At 41.0% G+C, this 23,700-nt stretch overlaps 3 protein-coding genes across 8 annotated transcripts in view; 1 reads left to right on the forward strand and 2 right to left on the reverse strand.

The window, feature by feature from the left end:
* Nucleotides 1–1,997: 1,997 nt before the first annotated feature.
* LOC120429712 (uncharacterized) lies at nucleotides 1,998–2,642 on the forward strand. Of its 2 annotated transcripts, none has more exons than XM_039594751.2 (2): nucleotides 1,998–2,163; nucleotides 2,236–2,642. In XM_039594751.2, the coding sequence occupies exons 1-2, from the start codon at nucleotides 2,089–2,091 to the stop codon at nucleotides 2,515–2,517; spliced, it is 357 nt and encodes a 118-aa protein (XP_039450685.1). In that variant the 5' UTR covers nucleotides 1,998–2,088; the 3' UTR covers nucleotides 2,518–2,642. The 2 variants fall into 2 exon arrangements, with proteins under 2 accessions (XP_039450685.1, XP_039450684.1); XM_039594750.2 differs by having other exon boundaries at nucleotides 1,999–2,163; nucleotides 2,224–2,642.
* A 2,419-nt stretch (nucleotides 2,643–5,061) lies between these two features.
* Nucleotides 5,062–7,106, reverse strand: LOC120429714 (antifungal protein-like). Its single transcript, XM_039594753.2, has 2 exons — nucleotides 6,968–7,106; nucleotides 5,062–5,429 (listed from the first exon to the last, which is right to left on the reverse strand). Exons 1-2 carry the CDS (start codon nucleotides 6,980–6,982, stop codon nucleotides 5,133–5,135), a joined length of 312 nt encoding a protein of 103 aa, XP_039450687.1. The 5' UTR covers nucleotides 6,983–7,106; the 3' UTR covers nucleotides 5,062–5,132.
* A 4,955-nt stretch (nucleotides 7,107–12,061) lies between these two features.
* The window catches only part of LOC120429719 (uncharacterized), a 55,672-nt gene continuing 44,033 nt past the window's right edge, over nucleotides 12,062–23,700 (reverse strand). For 2 of the 5 annotated variants that reach the window (XM_052709616.1, XM_052709615.1), the window contains exons 4-5: nucleotides 12,233–12,369; nucleotides 12,062–12,168 (exon numbers count right to left, since the gene is read on the reverse strand). In XM_052709616.1, the coding sequence (XP_052565576.1) occupies nucleotides 12,124–12,168; nucleotides 12,233–12,369 (182 nt within the window). In that variant the 3' untranslated portion in view covers nucleotides 12,062–12,123. Of the gene's footprint in view, nucleotides 12,169–12,232; nucleotides 12,370–12,699; nucleotides 12,850–13,084; nucleotides 13,194–23,700 lie in introns of all 5 variants that reach the window. The other 3 variants (XM_052709614.1, XM_052709613.1, XM_052709611.1) reach the window with 3 other exon arrangements.

Here is a 23,700-nt window from a genome sequence, read left to right on the forward strand (position 1 = left end):
CTCGTATGCGAAAGATCGGAAGTTCAATCCTAAACTCGGACCAACCGGTGATGGTGAGGTATCAATAACCTTCTTGTTTTTTTGGGCTAGTATCGTCCATTTTATCACAAGACTTCACGGCAGTCTTAAAGTTTTACACACTTTTGATCTGGATAGGGTTTTCTGTGTGCGCCCTGGGGTTTGAACTCACGACATCGCGATTATAAGTCCAGTGTGTGGAGCGCTTGATCCACGCACACTGGCATCATCTCATTTGCATAATATAATATATGACACATGGGCACAATTTAAATCTATTGAGTGGACTTGAATGTGCCATTTATTTGGGATTAACATACATATACCCTTGTTGTATGTTTGAACTTTAATCATCAGTTGTGAGAATAACGTGACTTGTTCAGCGTTTAGTTAGGGGTTTCTTAATTTTATTTAACTTTTACAAGAAAAAATTATATTTCGGTCAAAACCACTGACATTTTTTTGCTCTACATAACAAAATATTTTAGGTTTAAAAAACGACCTTAATGAAGATATATTTAATGTGTATTTAGTTTACAAGAATATGTGCTGATTATAATGTCCATTAGGGTGTAATATGATTTTATAGCAAAATATAAAAATGTCAAAAATTTGGTAAGCACAGCATTTTTTTCAGTTCCTTTTTGGGTCCTAAAACGGTTTTGTTATTACTTACAACCAAATGACCATGTTTTTGGAAAATATTGTGATACAAATTTTTAATTGGTTTTGTTTTGAAAAGATACAGAAAATAAAAAATTTTATCCTCAAAAAAAGTTGATTACAATTCAAAATGTAGTTCCGATTCACCCCTACTGATGGTTTTTATAGGTTTTAATACTCTTAAGCAGTTATGTCAACCATCGCGACGCTCATTTTTGGTTCGCGGCACATTTTTTGTTTGTAGTGCTTTTCAGTTACGGAATTTGACAAAGTTGTCTACGAAGGACTTGTAGAACACACCAAATCGTACAACTTTGCTGAACATAGTATTGATTTTGGATGAATACAAAAAAGTTACAACCAGAAATGCGTTAGGCACACGAAAGCATCGCGAACCATTGGTCCTGAGGTCTGAAATTTTCTTGTAACTTTTTGCGTGTGAATTTTACAGCTATACAATGTTCTGAAGAAATGTTGCTGTTGGTGAGTTCTATATGTGCTTCGAACACCATTTCGTCAAATTCCGTAACTGAAAAGCACTACAAACGAAAAATGTGCCGCGAACCACAAATGAGCGTCGCGATGGTTGACTTCACTGCTCTTGAGATGTTTAGTTAAAAATATTTTTCGCTGTTGTACATAAAAATGTACTTAAAATAAGATTCAGCAGTAACTTGGCGAGCTCATTAATCAAACCTATGGTGTGACCTACCGTTGAGTCTTCGTCAAAACACTTTGAGTTGTAGAACGAACATCTTCGACACTCCGTTGCATGCGATCCCATAATTCCACGCTGCGATTCCGGCACTGTAACTAGCCTGTGGATGATTAATTGCTCTCTCCCCCGTCGAAGAGGAAGAGGCATTTGGAATCGATTTATTTCTGCACCAATAAAATAAATAAAATATTATCGCAAATTACGCTCCATTAATAATGCCGATGACTCCATGAGATGCCTCGTGAAGTTCGTCTCTCACGGGAGGTTTCAATGAGAGGAATGTGTGCGGCGAGAATCTCAAATCATGGCTGTGAGTTAGAATGTATTCTGAAAACACCACCCTCGTCCGGATGCAAACGTACGTAAGGTGTCATCCCTCCCTAATGTACACTGTTATTAGTTTAGTAACTCCTCCTGGGCTGGCAGCTTTAACCTATCGGTTTGCATTATACCATTTGCTTAAAATATCACTACTGCCACCGACTAGGCCCATGCGTCGCCGTAGCTTGGAAAGTCACTAGCAAATACTAACCACTTCGTTTAGTACCAGCAGTCGGGGGCGATTTGCACGACAATCACTATATAAAGCTTACCAATTAGCTTAATTTTCATCCAGTATCAATCTGCAATCTCCCAAGTCAACAAGCATCTTTAACGGAAGTATATCCAGAAGCTCAATACAGTTCAAAATGTTCAAGCTGGTACTCATTTCTGCCCTGGTCGTGGCTGCCTATTGCGCTCCGGCTGATAAGCCCAATCAACAGGTAGGTCAAATCCCAACGAAACGTGATCAAACGTGATTACTAATTGTGTCACCCGGGTAGGGTCTTGAGCAGTCGGAAACGCAGTGGAATGCTGCGTGGGCCAACCCGGCGGCCAATCCGAACGCGGCCTGGCAAAATCCGAACGCAGCAGCCTGGGGTGCCAACAGCTGGAACCGGTGGGGAAACAACCCGGCCGATCCTCGTGCTCGCTGGGCTGGTGCCGGTGCTGAACCGTGGAACCGGTGGGGAAACAACAACCCTGCTGCCTGGAACCAGCAGCCATGGAACCGTGCCGCCGGTGCTTGGCCAGCTGCCGGAGCTCCCGCTGCCGCCCGTGGCTGGAACCCGTGGTAAACTTTGGAGAAACTGTGAATGCGTATGAAGAAACCAGCCCACCCCAAACAACGAATGCTGCACACCAGTGATTTGTGAGACGAACAGATTTTTGATTTTGTAATATATTTTGTTTATACATTTAATTGAAGAGTTTTCTTTTGGCATATCCCAGATTAATTTTAAAATCGTGTTCTATTCGACTTTTAATCTTTTAATACTACACTTTTCTAATTTGGGTATCCTGGTACCACTGGACACGTTTCGCATTTCTATAAGAGTTCCGGGTTTTTTTTTTCTTATACCGTAAACCGGGGTGACTTTGATAGGATTTCAATTTGTTTTTAGAATATTTTCCAAAAGGTTAGGTTTTTCTTAAGATTATTATTTTTAAAACATGTACTGGGGTAGGCCACATAAAGTCCATGCACTATTTCGGAAAAAAAGTTTTTTCAATAATGTTTAGAAAAATAGTTACGTTAAAAATTCTTAGTTTGAATTCCGGGGTGACTTTGATAGTCATAGTTTTTCTTGTTAAAATCATATTTAAGATGTTCAAACTTCATTTGTACGGTAAATGTACCATCACTAAAGTAGCTGATATAGTATTTAAGAAAAAAAAAACATCAAAATTTTTTTTTAGTTAACTAAGTGTATAAGCTTTTAAGCAAAATACATATAAACTTTAGGTAGAATTGTTAAAATGTCGTAATTTTGCCTGAAATTTGTTAAAACTAGTTTTGTTTATAAAATTATCGATTTATATTGCATTTTCTACTGAATTCGAAGCACGAATCACAAGTTTTCACATTTTACATGAAATTTGTTCAACTGAAATTGCCTATAAATTTAGAGAGTTTTTATAATTGTGTTTCAAAAACACATATTATTTATTTTTTACAAACTTTTTTAACCTTTTCCTAGTGGAAAATTGTCCAAAGAATCCGAAAATTCATTCCGGGGTGGCTATCAAAGTCACCCCGTTTTACGGTATCCAAATCCCATATGATATCAACTAAATTGTTTATTTTATAAATATTTGGGTAAATATCGTCGATAGTGTGCTACTTAGAGACACGTCCTATCTTTTTTACAGCAGACGTGTCATAAGATAGCACACAAGCGACGATATATTAACCCTGTACAACCCAACCCCGCCTCTAGACGGGCTCGACCTAAAAAATCGCCAAAAATACATTTTTCAAACAATTTATGGTCTTTTAAAAGCAATGGAAAGAAGAACTCTTAAAATTTTTGAATGTTTTAGGGTTGGAAGTTTGACTTGTTTTATGTGACTTTGCCAATGTTTAAAAAATGTATTTTTTTAGGGTGACTGTAAAAAAGTGACTGTTAAAAAAATATAAATATAAAGGCAAAATGTAATGATAGGAGGTGATAGAATAGGCCAAATACTATCAAAAACCAAACATAAACTAAACAAGATAAATGAAAATCGAAATACTTAAAATAAAACAAGAAAAACATAAAACAAGAGAAGTAAAGTTTTTCGTATAACAAAATTTTTCTGAACACGGGAAAAATAAAAATTATCGAAAAAAAAATTTGGGCAGTAGATGGTTAAACTTTTGCTACTTATGTCTTCATCTGGAAACAATAAAATCAGATCTTCGTAAAAGGTAATTCATTAACTACGTAGACACTTAAAGGGGAGGGGGTTTATGATCGTCCACGTTCCATACAAAAGAGATGTTTTTTTTTGTGTATGTACAATAGGGTGCCCAGAATATGGGACTTTTTTTCAAAACCTCGCTCCACAAGCTGAATATTGTTCCTTGACCTATTTTAGGACTCTGGGCCAAATATGAGCAAAATCGGTCATCATTTACCCATTGATACTCGGAGGTGAAGTTTGTATGGGAAAAATCGAAAAAATGTATGGAAAACCCAAGTTTCTTACGGTTTGGTCTGCACGGTGCGCTAATTCCGTCCAAATATTCTCAGAAGTGAGATTCTTATTGGAAATGTAATGCTCTACAACTTTGTAGAACATACCAAAGCTGTAAAACTCGATCCTGAAAAGTTATTAGCGATTTAAAAAAGTCATTTTTGTATGAAAAACAATTTTTTCACCAACTTTAGGCTCGGGTATCAATGGGTAAATCTCATCCAATTTCGCTCAAAATTTGCACAGATGCTTAAAATAACCCAAAAAAAACGTTTTCCGCTTGTGGAGCAGGGGATCATTTTTTCTGGGCACCCCAATTGAACAATTGTTGTCAAGGGACACATATCCAAAACAATTGCCACGTGGTAAGGATTGCACTGCAACGGTATCTGATTGATTTACGATTGATTGATAAGCAATTTTAAGTGTTTTTTTTCTGGAATTTGTTTTACTGAAAAATGAAATTCTTCAGGAAAACCAAAACTAATTTTTGATGCAGTATCGATTCTTAAAGTTTCAGTTTTGAGATTTTGGAAATTTGGGTTTTTGGAAATTAAAAAAAATATAAATTTCAGCCAAGCTATACAATTTTTGGAAATTATAATTTCTAAAACTAAGTTGGCAGAGTTCAACCCAAATGAAACTACATCCAGAAGCGATTTTTTTTAATCGAAAACTACGTTCTCACTTTATTGTCGTCCCCCAGAAATTTAACCCCGAAACTACATTCCTAATGATGACCGTGCTTCTTCGTCCCGTGCTGGGGAACTCCGTGCTGCTGCCCGTGAAGGCCAGTGTTGTGGATCTTCTGCTGGTTTCCGTGGCCAGCACCGTGCGCAACGGACTGAGCATGACCGCCGTGGCCTCCGGTAGCCGGTCCGTGGCCAAATTGCTTTCCATGTGGCTGGGGCTGCTGATGGTGAGGCTGCTGATGGTGGGGCTGTGGCTGGTGGTGCTGTTGCTGCTTTCCGTGGTCTTGCTTGCTGGCAACAGCGGCGACAACCAGGGCGGTGAACATCAAGACAACCTGGAACGGAAGAGAAAGTTTTGTTAGTGAGGATGACTTTGAGTCTGGGGGGACTTTTTTTAGATTTACGCAATATCTAAAAATCTTTATACACGGAGAGACTGGCTAAACCAAATCCATCATTCAAAGAAGTAATTTTCGCCCTGACCAAATTATGGGTTGAAACTGAAATGATTAACAATTCCACATAAAAAAATCCTCAAATTAACCTGTGATTCAGGTTGCCCACAAAAAAAAATATGTATGATCCTTATAAGTGGAAAACTGTGTATGTGCCAGATTTGAACTGATTCGGTTAAGAATCACTCGGTTCAAAATGGAAAGAAAATTATTGGAATTTGGTACAGTTAAACCCAAGGTTAAACCTCACATAGTGAGCAGGCGCTACGCTTTGTATTTCGTCGATTGCTCAAACACGACACAATATTTTTGCAGTCTTTTTGAAGCAATTTGTTCGTATTGTTCCAATCTACAATTAGCTGATAAAACATTGCAAAAATATTATGTCGTTTTAGAGTAATCGAAGAAATACAAGCGTAACGCCTGCGCACTATGCGAGGTTAAACTGTACATTAATTGATCATAAAGCACCATGCGTCTCCAGTAAATCGTACTGAGAACTCATTTTGATGGAGAAGCCTTGTACTTTTAGTTCGATTGATATACCGAAATTCGATATTTTTTCTTTTTTTTCGGCAGTCATATTTCGGAATCCTTTTAATGGATTTTTCCCATTAAATGTTATGTAAAACATCCCGAAAACATAGAAAAATATTTTTAGCTGTGAGCTCTTTGGTACCGATATAGAGCGGATTCGTTAATTCGAATTTCGCTACTTCGAATGTCCGCAAATTCGAACGCCCGTACATTCGAACGTATTCGAATTAAAAAGCACTCAAGCGTCAAAACCAGTTGTCAAACTGATGTTGAAGTTTCAACACCATTGTTCGACAAGTTCTGAACACGTGGTTTCAAGCCTTTGACAGCTGTCAGTCGTTCCAATTAGCGAATTTGGATTCGCTCATTCTAATGCAGTTCCATCAAATTAGCGAATCCGCTCTTTACCTTTATTTATTTATTTATTAAAATAAAGATGCTCAGCACTGGTTAGGCTATTTGCACCTGATCTTCCTCTTCTCTGTACCTTTAAATCAACAAACAAAGTTTTTATTTGATTTGTGTATCTGTGTAGTGTATTCAGCTAAGTTTATGTCTTGACATTTTTCTGTTTTTCATTTTTTTCGACCACCCTATTTCGGATAGAACCGACCTAATTGCCAAACAACAAAAAAGGTTAAATTATTTTGACTAAGGATCTCCCATGCCAATTTTGAGTCAAATCGAGCACTTTTGATCTGGATCTTGCTGGTTTGACGTAGAATCGCTGAATAGCCCAGTGATTTGTTTTATATTCTTCAAGAGTGATTTTGTTTTATATTCTTCATGATCACTTATTGTATAAGCACTATTTTCAACAAAAAAGGTTGTTTATTTTAATCCAGATACGTGTCTTGAACTTTTTAACACAATTAACGCACCATTAACTTAACCATGTTGACTTGTTTGTAGAACTTTTTTAACTTCTTTCAATACTGACACTTGACCGCACAAGAACCTGTTTCAAACTGAACCGAGCCCTGGTCCCGGGAAGCTCTTTTATACAAAACAACCCACAAAAGCCAAAATCGGAGACGCCGTTAAAAGCGTTATTTTAATTAAAGACTATCGGCCAGACACAGGTAGAGGTTGGTGTGTTTGTGTGTGTGCTGTGGTTTGGTCAAAAAGGCAGAACTAAATGTATATCCAGCAAAACAACAACTTTATTGCCGCAATCTGTTTTGGGCTTTTTGGAAGAAAATTCTTCTCTGATGATGGTGTTACGGACGGACTGGCGGACGGGGGGTCGCTTGTTCTTGTATCAGTGTGGAGCATTTTTGCGTCCTATCCTGTGTATTGTGTTTATTTATGTTGTCCGGACCATTGACTGCTTGTAGAGCAGGCAATTTTAAGGCAATTCTTGCTTGAGAACAAACGATAGCCCGGACAGGTTTTGGTTGGCGGTTGCGTCTTAAAGCAACCTCATCATCCCGAGCAGGGGTAAATAACACGGGAATACCAAATTTTGGTATTACTTGGGCAAATAACAGCGACCAAAATGTGCCCTTGGTTGCCCAGTAATAGATGGTAAAATACCATGAAATCATACCAAAAGCTTGTATGTGGAAGGGCACAACAATACCAAACCATGTTATTCCAAAGGTAAAATAATACCACAAAATAAAATCATTTCAATACCAAGTTGAGGTCTTCTGGATTTTTGAACATTGCTTGAATACCAAAACTTGGTATTGTCATGGTTTTAATTTTAGGTATTCCCGCGCCCTTGGAAAATCATATTTTGGTATTCCTGTGGTCTTCCACAAACATGATTTTGGTATGATTTCATGGTATTTTACCATCTATTACTGGGCAACCAAGATCACATTTTGGTCGCTGGTATTTGCACAAGTAATACCAAAATTTGCTATTTTCATACCATTTTTAGTGCAGCAGTTGCAGTTAGTGAAAAAAACGTAAATGATCCTTATGCAACACCCAAATCTACTCACCTGATGATTCCATGTTGTTTTTAGTGATATTCTTCACCACACCGAATGCATTTGTCATTGATGAACGGCTGTACTTGAAGTTCTTGAAGCTTCTGAAAAATAACAAGATTGAAAAATAAGTATTATTAAAATGAAACTGGATTGAAATTCACCAAAATTCAATAATCTGTTGATTGACTCGTTTTTCAAAGTATTTGGTTATCCCAACTTAGAGAAATTTCAACGTTTTTGAAAAAATATTAGTGGGTATATCACAAAAAAAAAATTTAAATCAGCTATAACATTTTTGGGTTTCAAGTCATTTTAGCGCAAAATTAATTATCTCGCCAAAAATTTAAAAAAAAAATCCATAGTTTCAGAGAAAATTGATGGAACCTTTCAATACCAAAATAATACCAAAATGTGGCATCCTGACTTAGAAAATTTTCCACAATTTCAAGTCATTTCTGTAGGGGGTATATCAAAAATGTTTAAAATCAAGTTTGAAATTTCCGGTTTTCAATGAAAGCATTCGCTTTGAGACCTCGTTTTAGCGCAAAATTAATTATTTTGTCAAAATTGGTCAAAATTTTCCCATAGTTTCAGAGGAATTTGATAAAACACTTTAATACCAAAATAATACCAAAATGTGGTGTTCGACCATTGACAAATTCGGCAATTTTGCAATATCAAAACAATACCTTAAATTGGTATGATACCACATTTTGCTCTTGCATAATCCTTAAGCCAAATTTTTAAGGGTCCAGGAATACCAAAATTTGGTATTGATACCAGAGAAAGGTATTATTACGCATTTCCCTTGTTATTTACCCATGCTCGGGATTTGAGGTCTGATGTAAGTTTGGAGGAAAGATTCAAGCAGAAAAAAAACAGCAAATCTTTGGCTTTAGTTTGCGCGCTACAACGATGAGCAGGCTTAGGGATGTATAAAATTTTTGAAAATATTTTTTTCGAAAAGATCGGAAAATTTCACGAATGTTTCATATTTTAACATTGTTAATCGGACCATTAGTTGCTGCGATATCGACATTAGAAAATGGTGGGTTGTTTGGGTGAGACTTAGAAAACATCAATTTTCTTGTTTTTAAACCTTTACATTGCAATATCTCAGCAACTAAGGGTCGTATCAACAAAGTCCGAAAAAGCAAAATATAGAGAATTTTCTAAGCTTTTCATAAATATTTTTTTTCAAAGGTGGACAAACATGGGCACTATTTTTAAAAATCAATAACTGCGACTATTTAAAAAAAAGTTACATTAAAATGGCTATAACTTGAAAACGGTGCCTATTATCAAAATTTCACTAAAGTTCTTTTTGATTGCAAATTCAATTTTACATCAAAAAATGAAATTGAAAATTTTTTGCGACCAATATTTTGATTTTTTGAAAAAAATTGTATTGGTTAAAAAAATCATAACTCGGTCAAAGATTTTTTGCCCATTCTAGAAATTTCTGAAAAGTTGGCATTTGATGTCCTCTAAAACATATAAAAAAAATAGTGTTTTTTTGCAAATCAAGTTTTAGTGACAAAACGTTAAATAAAAAATCACCAATTTTTTTTTTACCGTGTATCATTTTTTTTTCAGTGTAGTCCATATTCATACCTACAACTTTGCGGAAGACACCAAATCGATCAAAAAATTCCTTTAAAAGATACAGATTTTTGAATTTTCACATATCATTTTTGTATGGACAGCTGCCAAATTTGTATGGAAAATTATATGGACAAACTAATGATGCAAAATGGCTTCTTTGGGCATACCGAAGGCACCAAAAAAGTTTCAGTCGGATTAAAAAATACAGAAAAAATCGAATGACCGAAATCTCACAGAATTGCTCATATCCGTGTTTTTCCGTCATATCTTCGAATCCTGTTCATGAGCTTCTTCTATTTTGAGTATGCTACGTAAAATTTCCCGAGGTACCCGATAAAAATATTTTCAGACATGGAATCTTTGGTCCAGGCATGGTTTAAAGCCAATTTGATTTTTTATATGACGTTTTGTTAATGTCAGGCTAGATTTTTGAAACTCCAAACTATTTTTCTTCAAAAGTCCAACTTATCACCTTGCATTTGCATTTGCTATAATCGGTTAAAATGTACCAAAGTTATGTGTTTTGTTTTTGTGAAAATCGCCTTAAATTATCATTTTTCTCACCACCCTAACAAGGCGTAGGTCACCCTAATGACCAAGCAATAAAATATGGGTCTTATTATTTTGCCAAAGAACTCTCACGTGTTTCAATCGTTAAAGTTGCTTTCCTTTACATTTTTTTTGCAAAATTTCTATCAGAACCAGGATTAAAACAATTTCCAATAATTTCCCGAGAATTCCGGGATTTCTCGAGAAGTTTGCTAAAAAGTTCTTGTTTTCCGGGAATTCCGTGAAATTTGCGCTCTACTCCCACATTCAAAAATAAAACCCTGCCATGTTATTTATCATTAAAAAGGTATCGAAAAAATCTTTGAAAATGTCATCCTTTTCGACCCGGTAAAAAAATATTTTTAAATATGTTGCTAAAAGCGATGTTTTAAGGGGTTTTTACCAGCACCGTTATTTACGAAAATATTTTCTTAAGCGCTTGGATGATTTTTCACGATAATTAATCATAAAAAATAAAGTGATCAAATGAGTTTAATTGTGAATTTTGATGTTTTTAAGATTTTGGTTGGTCACGACATTTTATGTTCTGTAAAATCCTTAGCAATTGCTATAATATGAAGAACATATTCCGTACCCAAAAGGCTAAAAAACTATAATAGATTTCTTAGACTTAGACAAATTAACTACGGTTTTTCATGAAATTAGATAGATGGACATAGACAAATATGATGCTTCTCCGGGGTGTGCTAATCCGTAATTCAAAAGTATATTTTTAAATGTATATACCCTAAAAATAGCATAAAAAGTCATTCATTACATTTTTGAGACGAATTTGAAAAAATGCGGATACTGTACTGTTTAAATTCAAATTCCTCCTCTGTCGTGATCGTCAGAGTTTTGCTTGTCTAGAATGGTTCAAAACCTGGTGCCGATGCTGAAATTTTTGTATGAAACGAAATAATTTAAAATACTTTAAAATATTCAAAACAGGATACTCGAGATCAAATCACGGGATATTAACGGCACTGTTTTCAACATTAAGGAAACAACAACACCCCTAGTTTAGATAATCTCGGAAAAAATGTACAAGCCCTCAAGGTAAATCGTTTTAGTGGAATTTTAATTTCGTTTTGGCCTGCGTGCTAATCGTACGATTTGACTTCTTCTTTTAATAACATGTTTGCTGACTTTTTTCTTGGCATGATTTGTTTAATTTCAAAATAATTTAAACTGCGTGTCTCACTGGATAAATTTGGTCGTGTTTTCTTGGATTTCTTTGTAAATACAATTTCAGGGCATTAAACCGTAATCATGTACTCCAAGATGAAATGCAATCAAAAGTTGACCAAGAGACTTTAACAACTTCTATGCTGATTAGGCTGGTACAAATTGTATTCAAAGTTTTTGTCACTCCCCTCCCCCCCCCCTCCCTTCAAAGTCGGCCCGGAAAATCAGAGGGCAAAAAAATGTTTTTCAAAAAACTTAAAAATTTTAATGGAAATTTATGTTCAATCAGCTGAAATTAATTTAAAATGCATTCCACTGCGTTAAGAATCATTTTTAACATGTTTGGGTTAGTTAAAAAATCTTTTGAATTAAAGAAAATTTTCGATGTGTTTAGTATCGCAAAAAGTTATTTTTTCGCTAAAATTTGTGTTTTCTTCAAATCTTACATTTTTTTGAGAACTAATAATTGCAAAACAACTGAACTGGTGTAAAATGCATTTTTAAACACTTTTATTTATTCAAATGTTGAGGTTATGGCTTGTTTATTTCATTGTTTATATTTTTTGATTTTTTGACCCCCCTCGACCCGGGCCAGAGCCGAGGGATTTTTTTTTTGCATCGGCTTTATGTGTTAGGCAAAAAAGGAATGGATTAATTTCGAAGAGGAAAAACTAAATTTGTTTTCTGGAATCACTTTCAATATCGATCCAATGATTTTATTGAAACACGTATTTCAAAAAATTTCGCCTTTTTTAGTATCCGTGCTTTTTGTATCCTCCCTGTCCGTGCTCGTGTCCCTGTAAAGAAAAATAAAAAATAATTAATTTAATTCATCAATTTCTTGATTTCAATTGAACTCACGTGTCCACCGCCATGTCCTCCCTGTCCTCCTTGTCCGAATCCTTGCTGGCCATGTCCTCCCTGTCCGAATCCTTGTTGTCCGTGACCACCACCCTGTCCGTGGCTACCACCCTGTCCGTATCCTTGCTGTCCATGACCTGTTTTAAACAACACTCATCAATGATGATTCATCATTTATAACAGTTAAAATAAATCACGAATCTAAGTCAACACGGACAAAAATCCCAATTTCATGAACGATTTTTAACGTTTTGACAAACTGGTATTTTCAATTGCATAATAATTTAAACTAAATGTTGCATAGAGACCTGGATGGAACATACTTTTCCCCATAATACATTTCCAATTTATAAAAAAAATTATTGTACTATCTATACAAATTTCAACGCAAGTGTTTAGCCAGTAATATTGTTGTAATGCATTTGCATATTACTTGGTTTGGAAAATTTTATCCGAAAATAACTTACCACCCTGACCGAATCCTTGCTGTCCATGGCCACCACCCTGCCCGTGGCTACCACCCTGTCCGTATCCTTGTTGGCCGTGTCCTCCCTGTCCGTATCCTTGTTGGCCGTGTCCTCCCTGACCAAATCCTTGCTGGCCGTGTCCGCCCTGGCCTGTGAGGGATAAAAGTTATAAACCGAATTATTTCTTGTGTCGCAAAAAAGAGGGAGTTTACACTAATAAACTATAAAGCTACTTATTTACAACATGGTTTTTTCCCCTTTATATTTTTCCGTTATCTAGACCTTAGAAAGTTAGAACTCTTGCCAATCCGATCGATGCTTCCCTTCCGTTCGTTAGTCACAGTACAAGTACAGACGAGTTAATCGCGTGTTTTAAGCTACAAACCTCCACCTCCACCACCACTATTTTTTTGATAACTGCTTTTACCATATCCACCGCTCGAACCACCATGATCAGCAGAGGCCAGCACCAGCACGGTGAAGATCGTCATAATCTGAAAGTATGGAAAAATTTATTTCGGTCGTAGTTTTGAAATATTTTGGTTAATGATTTTCAAGGAACCCGTAACAATCGTTATTTGAACGAAACGCTATGTTTTTTTGAGCGGCGCACATTAACCATAGCCTGGAGTACCAAGATATTTGTACCATGAAAAAAAAGTTATTTGTACAATGTACATCTTTGAAACTTCGGAAACTATCAATATTTGTTTTTGTTCATCCCCTAAGCGACAAGATTTACAACAAATTTTGTGAATTAATTATCGTCATAGCTGAAAAAAAAACTTTTCACTGATTTCAACCTAATGATATCTGGAACCTGCCTTGGCATCTGCTAATTACCTGATATCGTTCAGAGAAAATCGGAGACATGAAGATCCATAAGAGACGAACTCCGGAAAAAATATCCGAATCACAAAGCACCCAAACTGAATCAGCACAAACAAGATTCTAAAGTTACATCACACTAAACACATCAGATCAAAATTATTGAGGGCTGTACAGAATCTTACTACAGGTTTTTGCTCTTGAGAACTTTTCAGAATCTGTTTCTATTTTGGTAATATTTTGTATAATGTTTTGACAAAGGACTTTGTCTTAAAGCTCTATCTGCGGTGTCAATGCAAAATTTTTCGAAAATGTAGCGTTACCGTCGCATGCCCTCGGCGTGACATTCTTTGTTTGTTGCGTGGATGCCGTGCCAACTATTTAAGCTAAAAGTTAGCCTCTGGAGGATTTAGTGTCCATCAGACTTTCATCAAAGACGGACCTTACGTTGGGAATTTTATTGCTCACACACACACGCACACGTTGAAAGAAACAGGTGGTGCACGAACTTGAGAGGAGGTCCAAGATGTTATTGACGGTTGCCAGAACGGTCACCGGAATATCGAAATGATTGGGAACAATTTGGTAGGATATCGGCCACACCCGAAGTGGCCATTGCCCTGAGGGAAGGTTCTACCGGGAGGACATTAACGGAATTATACAAATTGGGGCAATATGGGTATCAAAATTCAAAATGTGTTGTTCCGTAAATGTCCTCCCGGTAGAACCTTCCCTCAGGGTAATGGCCACTCCGGGTGTGGCCAATCCTGTCAAAATGGCAATTTTCATTACCAGTATCAATAACCATGAATTTTGATACCAATATTGCCCAAATTTGTATGGTTCCGTAAATATCCTCCCGGTAGAACCTTCCCTCAGGGCAATGTCCACTCCGGGTGTGGCTAATCCTGCCAAAATGGCCATTTTCATTACCAGTATCAAAAACCATGAATTTTGATACCCATATTGCCTCAAGTCGTATGGTTCGATAAATGTCCCCGGTAGAACCTTCCCTCAGGGCAATGGCCACTCCGGGTGTGGCCAATATCCTACCAGTTTGGTCCCAACTCCATTGCCCCAAATCATTCTGGTTTGCGGGTAGCCGTCCTAACAATCTTCATTAGAACAGAATTCCTCCCAAATTGGTGCACAACCTGTGTCTTTCAATGTGTGCATGTGTGTGTGTGTTTGTGTGTGAGCAATAAAATTACCACCGTCGATCCGTCTCTGACGGATTTTCAGTCAAAACTAAAATTGTTCAGAGGATATCTGTTAGCTTATATAGTTTGCATGAAATGCGGCAACATGGCGCAAATTTTGCCTCGTCTCCTGCTTTCATATAACTGTCACGCGAGAATGTTGCACAACTGTTGCCATATTTTTTGCGAACTATATAAGCTAACAGATAGCCTCTGAACAATTTAGTTTTGACTGGAAATCCGTCAGAGACGGATCGACGGTGGTAATTTTATTGCTCACACACACACATGCACCCATTGAAAGACACAGGTTGTTCGGCCAATGCCGAAGTTTTCAACCAGATTTGCGCAAATTTCTCTCAGTGTGCGTAACCCACCCCTGCAGCGCTGACAGGCCGGCGCTGCCAACTTCGACAGTCGAAAACAACGGCGCGACAACGAGAGTTCGCGCGCAAACAAGCAAGTCGCCAAGAGGAACGCGAAGCGTGAAGACGTAACTTGTAGATAGATCGGAGAATAGAGAAAGTTTTCGTAGTTTTTAGTGAACTTCACCGTGTTTTATTCCTCCGAAATCGTACCCCAAAAATCCGCGAGTGTTACAGTCCGCTCGATCGAAGATACGCCGCAACATTTGGTCCATTCGAACCGGACAAAAGACGGTAGCCTACGGATCGGAAAAGTTCGCGAGTGAAGTGAGAGGTGGCGGAAGGCCAACCGGATGGACGCCATTTTGTGCTAACTCGTTTCCGCAAAAAAGGTTCGAAATCGCGACGGATTCGAACTTACCGCGTTCCTCCGGATGAGGATAAGAGCTTCCTCCATCCCGCGACCGTTTCGAGTGTTCCGTGCCGTGTTTGTGTCCTGCAGAACGACGGAACGGTAACGCTGACGGAAGGTCAACGGACCACGTTGGGCGGAAGAAAGTGGCCCGATTGCCACCGGCTGAAGCCATCTTGAAAAGAACAAAAGTGTTTGTGTGAACTCTCGACAAAAAGGAGGCACGCGCCACCATTTTGTCCCGGAAAACGTGTGTTCGTGTGTGCGCAAGGCAAGGAGCAGGCAAGCGCTGCCATCTTGCCGCAGAAAGAGTGCGCAACAGTGAACCGAAAAAGATCAGATTCGAGAACATTCCGGAAGGCGACTCCGTGGCCTAGAAACGGCGGAAACAGTGGCGGCAAGAGACCGCAAAAGAAAATGTTCGCTTAAAAACCTGTGCGTGTGAGTGTGTGTGGTGAGCGTAGCGACGCCATTTTGTGTAGTTCCCAAGCGTGGAACATTCCAGTTCGCAGCACCGCTGCGGATTTGGCAGTCGCTCCAGCTGCACACGGAAAGAAGATCGGAACGCGACCCGCTGCAAGCGTCAGTGGGACGGTTCGCAAATCCAGCTGCGTCGAGGCCACTGCGCTGACGGAAAGGGCCTGCTGCAAGCGCCAGTAGGAAGGTTCCGGAAGGTGTGGCTGCGACGAGGCATCCCGAAGAGAAGTGTTTCGCTGAAGAGCCAGTGTGACACCCCGACCAAAGTGATTCTTGCTGCAAGCGCAGAAGAACCCCGAGAAGAAAAAAGTGTCTCGCTTACAAGCAAGTGTGACACCCCGATCAGAAGTGTTTTTGCTGCAAGCGCAAATCCCGAAGAAAAAGTGTGCGAGTTGACCTGCTGCAAGAGCCAGCAAAATTCTGCAGAATCCATTGACCGAACGCTGCCGCTGCTGTGTCGCCACGAGCGCGACCACGGCGGAGTAACCGATTCCCGAGAGACCTGATCAGCCCAGTTAAGATGAACTCAGCCGAACAACCGTGGTCCGCAAAGCGCTTGGCCAACAAGCGACGCCAGGTCAAGGGTAAGATCCTGCTACTCAAAAGCAGACTTACCGAACTGGATGAAGATCATCAACTGCCATCCTTGCCAGAGTTCCGGGTGTTCGCGAAGAACATAGAGCGGTACTACGGTGAGTTAGATCAAGTGCTGCAAAATGTTGAGGAGAGTGATCTTTTTGCCGATGAACGAGACGCCCACGACATGGAGTGCGCGGCGATTGAGGGGCTACTCCAAGGAGTCAATTTGAAGATCGTAGCCCTCAGTAACGCACTGCTTTCCCAACCCGTTCAAGTCACTGTCCTTCAGCAGTGCCAGCACCAGCCACCAGTCAGTACCGGAAATGAACCCGCCGATCCAGCTGTAGCAGCCCCCAAGGTATGTGCACCACTCGAACCCATCTCGAACCCACCCATCACAACCAAAGATCATGATCAGCAGTTGCTCACGCGGTGTGACAGACACCACTTGAATACAGTCTGCTTCACGGACAGTGAAGTAACGCGCGTTCTTAGTCAAGAGACAAACCCCAATCCGATCGAACCCCAGATCATGCCAGTAAGATCCCTCCAACAAGAGAAACCCTTCGCAGAGCATAAAGAGATACAACCGCCCGCCGAACCTGAAATGGTTCGACACGGCGCCTCGGCAAGAATTCGAGGTGACGTCGACATGTCCGGCGATTCAGGCGTACCTCCTACGCTGCGGTCAGAAGAGCGGATCCACGGTGACCTCGACGTTGGCTGGTGTCAGCCAGTGGAACTTGGCCCACTGCTACCAGCCTCCGCAGAACGAGAAGATGCCGAGTCCGATGACCCGCAAGCTGTTTCAAGGCCGGAGACAGCTGGACTGGTCGACGAAGACCGCGATATTACCATGAACCAAGCAGTGAAGGACGAGGAAGCTCACTCACTGCAGTCAGCCGGAGCCGGCGAAGTGAACGTCGAGGATCGTTCGCTTCCGAGCAGTGCACAGCCTGTTTGCACAGCACCAGCCATCCAAGAGGAGGCAGCCACGAAGCCAAGCCACGAGAGTAAGATGTACAGCTGCCAGCTGTTCAACGCCAACGTCGCACGTTCAACCGACCGTGACCGTGCAGCCGAAAAGTTAGCAGAGAAGCTGCTGCAGTCTGTAATCTTAACCAGCATCGAGAAGCAGTTCCGTTTGGTTTGGGACCCGGGAGTGCAGCCGAGCTCTGCTTCCAGCTCAACCACTCAACTGACCGAAGAACACCACTAGATGACAGCAAGTTCGGGACGAAGCATGCGCATCTGGTCCGAGAGCATGAAATACCAACAAACTCCAGCGTGGTCAGCGGCCGATTCTCTTCTAGCGGGTTAGATTTTAGAAGTCGAGCCTTCAACCCGGGGGAGAATGTTCGGCCAATGCCGAAGTTTTCAACCAGATTTGCGCAATTTTCTCTCAGTGTGCGTAACCCACCCCTGCAGCGCTGACAGGCCGGCGCTGCCAACTTTCACAGTCGAAAACAACGGCGCGACAACGAGAGTTCGCGCGCAAACAAGCAAGTCGCCAAGAGGAACGCGAAGCGTGAAGACGTAACTTGTAGATAGATCGGAGAATAGAGAAAGTTTTCGTAGTTTTTAGTGAACTTCACCGTGTTTTATTCCTCCGAAATCGTACCCCAAAAATCCGCGAGTGTTACAGTCCGCTCGATCGAAGATACGCCGCAACACAGGTTGTGCACCAACTTGGGAGGAATTCTGTTCTAATGAATGATTTGGGGCAATGGAGTTGGGATCAAACTGGTAGGATATTGGCCACACCCGGAGTGGCCATTGCCCTGAGGGAAGGTTCTACCGGGGACATTTATCGAACCATACGACTTGAGGCAATATGGGTATCAAAATTCATGGTTTTTGACACTGGTAATGAAAATTGCCATTTTGGCAGGATTGGCCACACCCGAAGTGGCCATTGCCCTGAGGGAAGGTTCTACCGGGGACATTTATCGAACCATACGACTTGAGGCAATATGGGTATCAAAATTCATGGTTTTTGATACTGGTAATGAAAATGGCCATTTTGGCAGGATTGGCCACACCCGGAGTGGCCATTGCCCTGAGGGAAGGTTCTACCGGGAGGACATTTACGGAACCATACAAATCAAGTCGTATGTCCCCGGTAGAACCTTCCCTCAGGGCAATGGCCACTCCGGGTGTGGCACGGTTTTTGACACTGGTAATGAAAATGGCCATTTTGGCAGGATTGGCCACACCCGAAGTGGCCATTGCCCTGAGGGAAGGTTCTACCGGGGACATTTATCGAACCATACGACTTGAGGCAATATGGGTATCAAAATTCATGGTTTTTGACACTGGTAATGAAAATGGCCATTTTGGCAGGATTGGCCACACCTGGAGTGGCCAATGCCCTGCGGAAGGTTCTACCGGGAGGACATTTACGGAACCATACAAATTTGGGCAATATGGGTATCAAAATTCATGGTTTTTGATACTGGTAATAAAAATTGCCATTTTGGCAGGATTGGCCACACCCGGAGTGGCCATTGCCCTGCGGAAGGTTCTACCGGGAGGACATTTACGGAACCATACAAATTTGGGCAATATGGGTATCAAAATTCATGGTTTTTGATACTGGTAATAAAAATTGCCATTTTGGCAGGATTGGCCACACCCGGAGTGGCCATTGCCCTGAGGGAAGGTTCTACCGGGAGGACATTTACGGAACCATACAAATCAAGTCGTATGTCCCCGGTAGAACCTTCCCTCAGGGCAATGGCCACTCCGGGTGTGGCACGGTTTTTGACACTGGTAATGAAAATGGCCATTTTGGCAGGATTGGCCACACCCGAAGTGGCCATTGCCCTGAGGGAAGGTTCTACCGGGGACATTTATCGAACCATACGACTTGAGGCAATATGGGTATCAAAATTCATGGTTTTTGACACTGGTAATGAAAATGGCCATTTTGGCAGGATTGGCCACACCTGGAGTGGCCAATGCCCTGCGGAAGGTTCTACCGGGAGGACATTTACGGAACCATACAAATTTGGGCAATATGGGTATCAAAATTCATGGTTTTTGATACTGGTAATAAAAATTGCCATTTTGGCAGGATTGGCCACACCCGGAGTGGCCATTGCCCTGCGGAAGGTTCTACCGGGAGGACATTTACGGAACCATACAAATTTGGGCAATATGGGTATCAAAATTCATGGTTTTTGATACTGGTAATAAAAATTGCCATTTTGGCAGGATTGGCCACACCCGGAGTGGCCATTGCCCTGAGGGAAGGTTCTACCGGGAGGACATTTACGGAACCATACAAATCAAGTCGTATGTCCCCGGTAGAACCTTCCCTCAGGGCAATGGCCACTCCGGGTGTGGCACGGTTTTTGACACTGGTAATGAAAATGGCCATTTTGGCAGGATTGGCCACACCCGAAGTGGCCATTGCCCTGAGGGAAGGTTCTACCGGGGACATTTATCGAACCATACGACTTGAGGCAATATGGGTATCAAAATTCATGGTTTTTGACACTGGTAATGAAAATTGCCATTTTGGCAGGATTGGCCACACCCGAAGTGGCCATTGCCCTGAGGGAAGGTTCTACCGGGGACATTTATCGAACCATACGACTTGAGGCAATATGGGTATCAAAATTCATGGTTTTTGATACTGGTAATGAAAATGGCCATTTTGGCAGGATTGGCCACACCCGGAGTGGCCATTGCCCTGAGGGAAGGTTCTACCGGGAGGACATTTACGGAACCATACAAATCAAGTCGTATGTCCCCGGTAGAACCTTCCCTCAGGGCAATGGCCACTCCGGGTGTGGCACGGTTTTTGACACTGGTAATGAAAATGGCCATTTTGGCAGGATTGGCCACACCCGAAGTGGCCATTGCCCTGAGGGAAGGTTCTACCGGGGACATTTATCGAACCATACGACTTGAGGCAATATGGGTATCAAAATTCATGGTTTTTGACACTGGTAATGAAAATGGCCATTTTGGCAGGATTGGCCACACCTGGAGTGGCCAATGCCCTGCGGAAGGTTCTACCGGGAGGACATTTACGGAACCATACAAATTTGGGCAATATGGGTATCAAAATTCATGGTTTTTGATACTGGTAATAAAAATTGCCATTTTGGCAGGATTGGCCACACCCGGAGTGGCCATTGCCCTGCGGAAGGTTCTACCGGGAGGACATTTACGGAACCATACAAATTTAGGCAATATGGGTATCAAAATTCATGGTTTTTGATACTGGTAATAAAAATTGCCATTTTGGCAGGATTGGCCACACCCGGAGTGGCCATTGCCCTGCGGAAGGTTCTACCGGGAGGACATTTACGGAACCATACAAATTTGGGCAATATGGGTATCAAAATTCATGGTTTTTGATACTGGTAATAAAAATTGCCATTTTGGCAGGATTGGCCACACCCGGAGTGGCCATTGCCCTGCGGAAGGTTCTACCGGGAGGACATTTACGGAACCATACAAATTTGGGCAATATGGGTATCAAAATTTATGGTTTTTGATACTGGTAATAAAAATTGCCATTTTGGCAGGATTGGCCACACCCGGAGTGGCCATTGCCCTGAGGGAAGGTTCTACCGGGGACATTTATCGAACCATACGACTTAAGGCAAGATGGGTATCAAAATTCATGGTTTTTGATACTGGTAATAAAAATTGCCATTTTGGCAGGATTGGCCACACCCGGAGTGGCCATTGCCCTGCGGAAGGTTCTACCGGGAGGACATTTACGGAAACATACAAATTTGGGCAATATGGGTATCAAAATTCATGGTTTTTGATACTGGTAATAAAAATTGCCATTTTGGCAGGATTGGCCACATCCGGAGTGGCCATTGCCCTGAGGGAAGGTTCTACCGGGGACATTTATCGAACCATACGACTTGAGGCAATATGGGTATCAAAATTCACGGTTTTTGATACTGGTAATAAAAATTGCCATTTTGGCAGGATTGGCCACACCCGGAGTGGCCATTGCCCTGCGGAAGGTTCTACCGGGAGGACATTTACGGAACCATACAAATTTGGGCAATATGGGTATCAAAATTCATGGTTTTTGATACTGGTAATAAAAATTGCCATTTTGGCAGGATTGGCCACACCCGGAGTGGCCATTGCCCTGAGGGAAGGTTCTACCGGGGACATTTATCGAACCATACGACTTAAGGCAAGATGGGTATCAAAATTCATGGTTTTTGAGACTGGTAATGAAAATGGCCATTTTGGCAGGATTGGCCACACCCGGAGTGGCCATTGCCCTGAGGGAAGGTTCTACCGGGGACATTTATCAAACCATACGACTTGAGGCAATATGGGTATCAAAATTCATGGTTTTTGATACTGGTAATGAAAATGGCCATTTTGGCAGGATTGGCCACACCCGGAGTGGCCATTGCCCTGCGGAAGTTTCTACCGGGAGGACATTTACGGAACCATACAAATTTGGGCAATATGGGTATCAAAATTCATGGTTTTTGATACTGGTAATAAAAATTGCCATTTTGGCAGGATTGGCCACACCCGGAGTGGCCATTGCCCTGCGGAAGGTTCTATCGGGAGGACATTTACGGAACCATACAAATTTGGGCAATATGGGTATCAAAATTCCTGGTTTTTGATACTGGTAATAAAAATTGCCATTTTGGCAGGATTGGCCACACCCGGAGTGGCCATTGCCCTGAGGGAAGGTTCTACCGGGGACATTTATCGAACCATACGACTTAAGACAAGATGGGTATAAAAATTCATGGTTTTTGAGACTGGTAATGAAAATGGCCATTTTGGCAGGATTGGCCACACCCGGAGTGGCCATTGCCCTGAGGGAAGGTTCTACCGGGGACATTTATCAAACCATGCGACTTGAGGCAATATGGGTATCAAAATTCATGGTTTTTGATACTGGTAATGAAAATGGCCATTTTGGCAGGATTGGCCACACCCGGAGTGGCCATTGCCCTGCGGAAGGTTCTACTGGGAGGACATTTACGGAACCATACACATTTGGGCAATATGGGTATCAAAATTCATGGTTTTTGATACTGGTAATAAAAATTGCCATTTTGGCAGGATTGGCCACACCCGGAGTGGCCATTGCCCTGAGGGAAGGTTCTACCGGGGACATTTATCGAACCATACGACTTAAGGCAAGATGGGTATTAAAATTCATGGTTTTTGAGACTGGTAATGAAAATGGCCATTTTGCCCTGAGGGAAGGTTCTACCGGGAGGACATTTACGGAACCATACAAATTGGGACATTATGGGTATAAAAATTCATTTTCCGAACATTACTTGTTTTGACAATATTTTCGTTTTTTGGTAACTTATTTCCACAGAGGTGCCAATGATTGAAAACATTAATTTAGAATTAATTATCAATGATTAAATAAATTGGCAAAGAATTAAAAAATACAAATAAAAATAGATAATTTTTAGAGTTTTGTACAAAGTTCTTTGTCATATTGGTGTATCGTTTTGTTTTGCTGTACGGTTTTCGAAGTAACGAGTGCGTGTTAAAAATCCTGAACTGCAAATTGGAGACAAATGACGGTGTTTTGAAGATTGAGTTTTTCGTTTATTTTTTTTTGTGAAATTTGGTTTGGGGCGTTCGGTGTCTTAAAAAACAAGATGAAGGAGAGTTGCAGTCGAGGTGTGTTGTTGGTCATCCCATCAGCATAAGAAGCAGATGGAAAACCTTTCGAGAGTAACGGCTCTGGATATTCTGGTCATCACGTTTACCAGTTCAATCTGCGGAGAACTTCAGCCAAAACATTAAGGAGGAGCTTCTACTAATTTGGTGAGATCAACTTAAGAAAACTGACATTGCATTTACCATTGCCACTTAACTAAATACACGCTGATCCCATTTTTGCCCTATGGGATTGGAAGTTTAAAGATAGGTCGAGGACCCGTCAGGTTCTTGCTCTATGTTTAGGCGGGGCCGGACAATGCCCAATGACCTCGGAATTGGACCGCAAGGAGCTCTGCCATTCTGAAATGGGTCATTGGAAGCAGCGCGAGGGCTAACACCACCTAATGTCCGGGACTGCGATAAGTTGTATCAGCATAAACCAAGTCTGATACAGATTATACTTTCCCATAATTTCGTAGCCGGCCTACGGATATTGGATTGG

Source organism: Culex pipiens, chromosome 3 (assembly GCF_016801865.2).
Source record: "Culex pipiens pallens isolate TS chromosome 3, TS_CPP_V2, whole genome shotgun sequence".
NCBI classification, from domain to species: domain Eukaryota; kingdom Metazoa; phylum Arthropoda; class Insecta; order Diptera; family Culicidae; genus Culex; species Culex pipiens.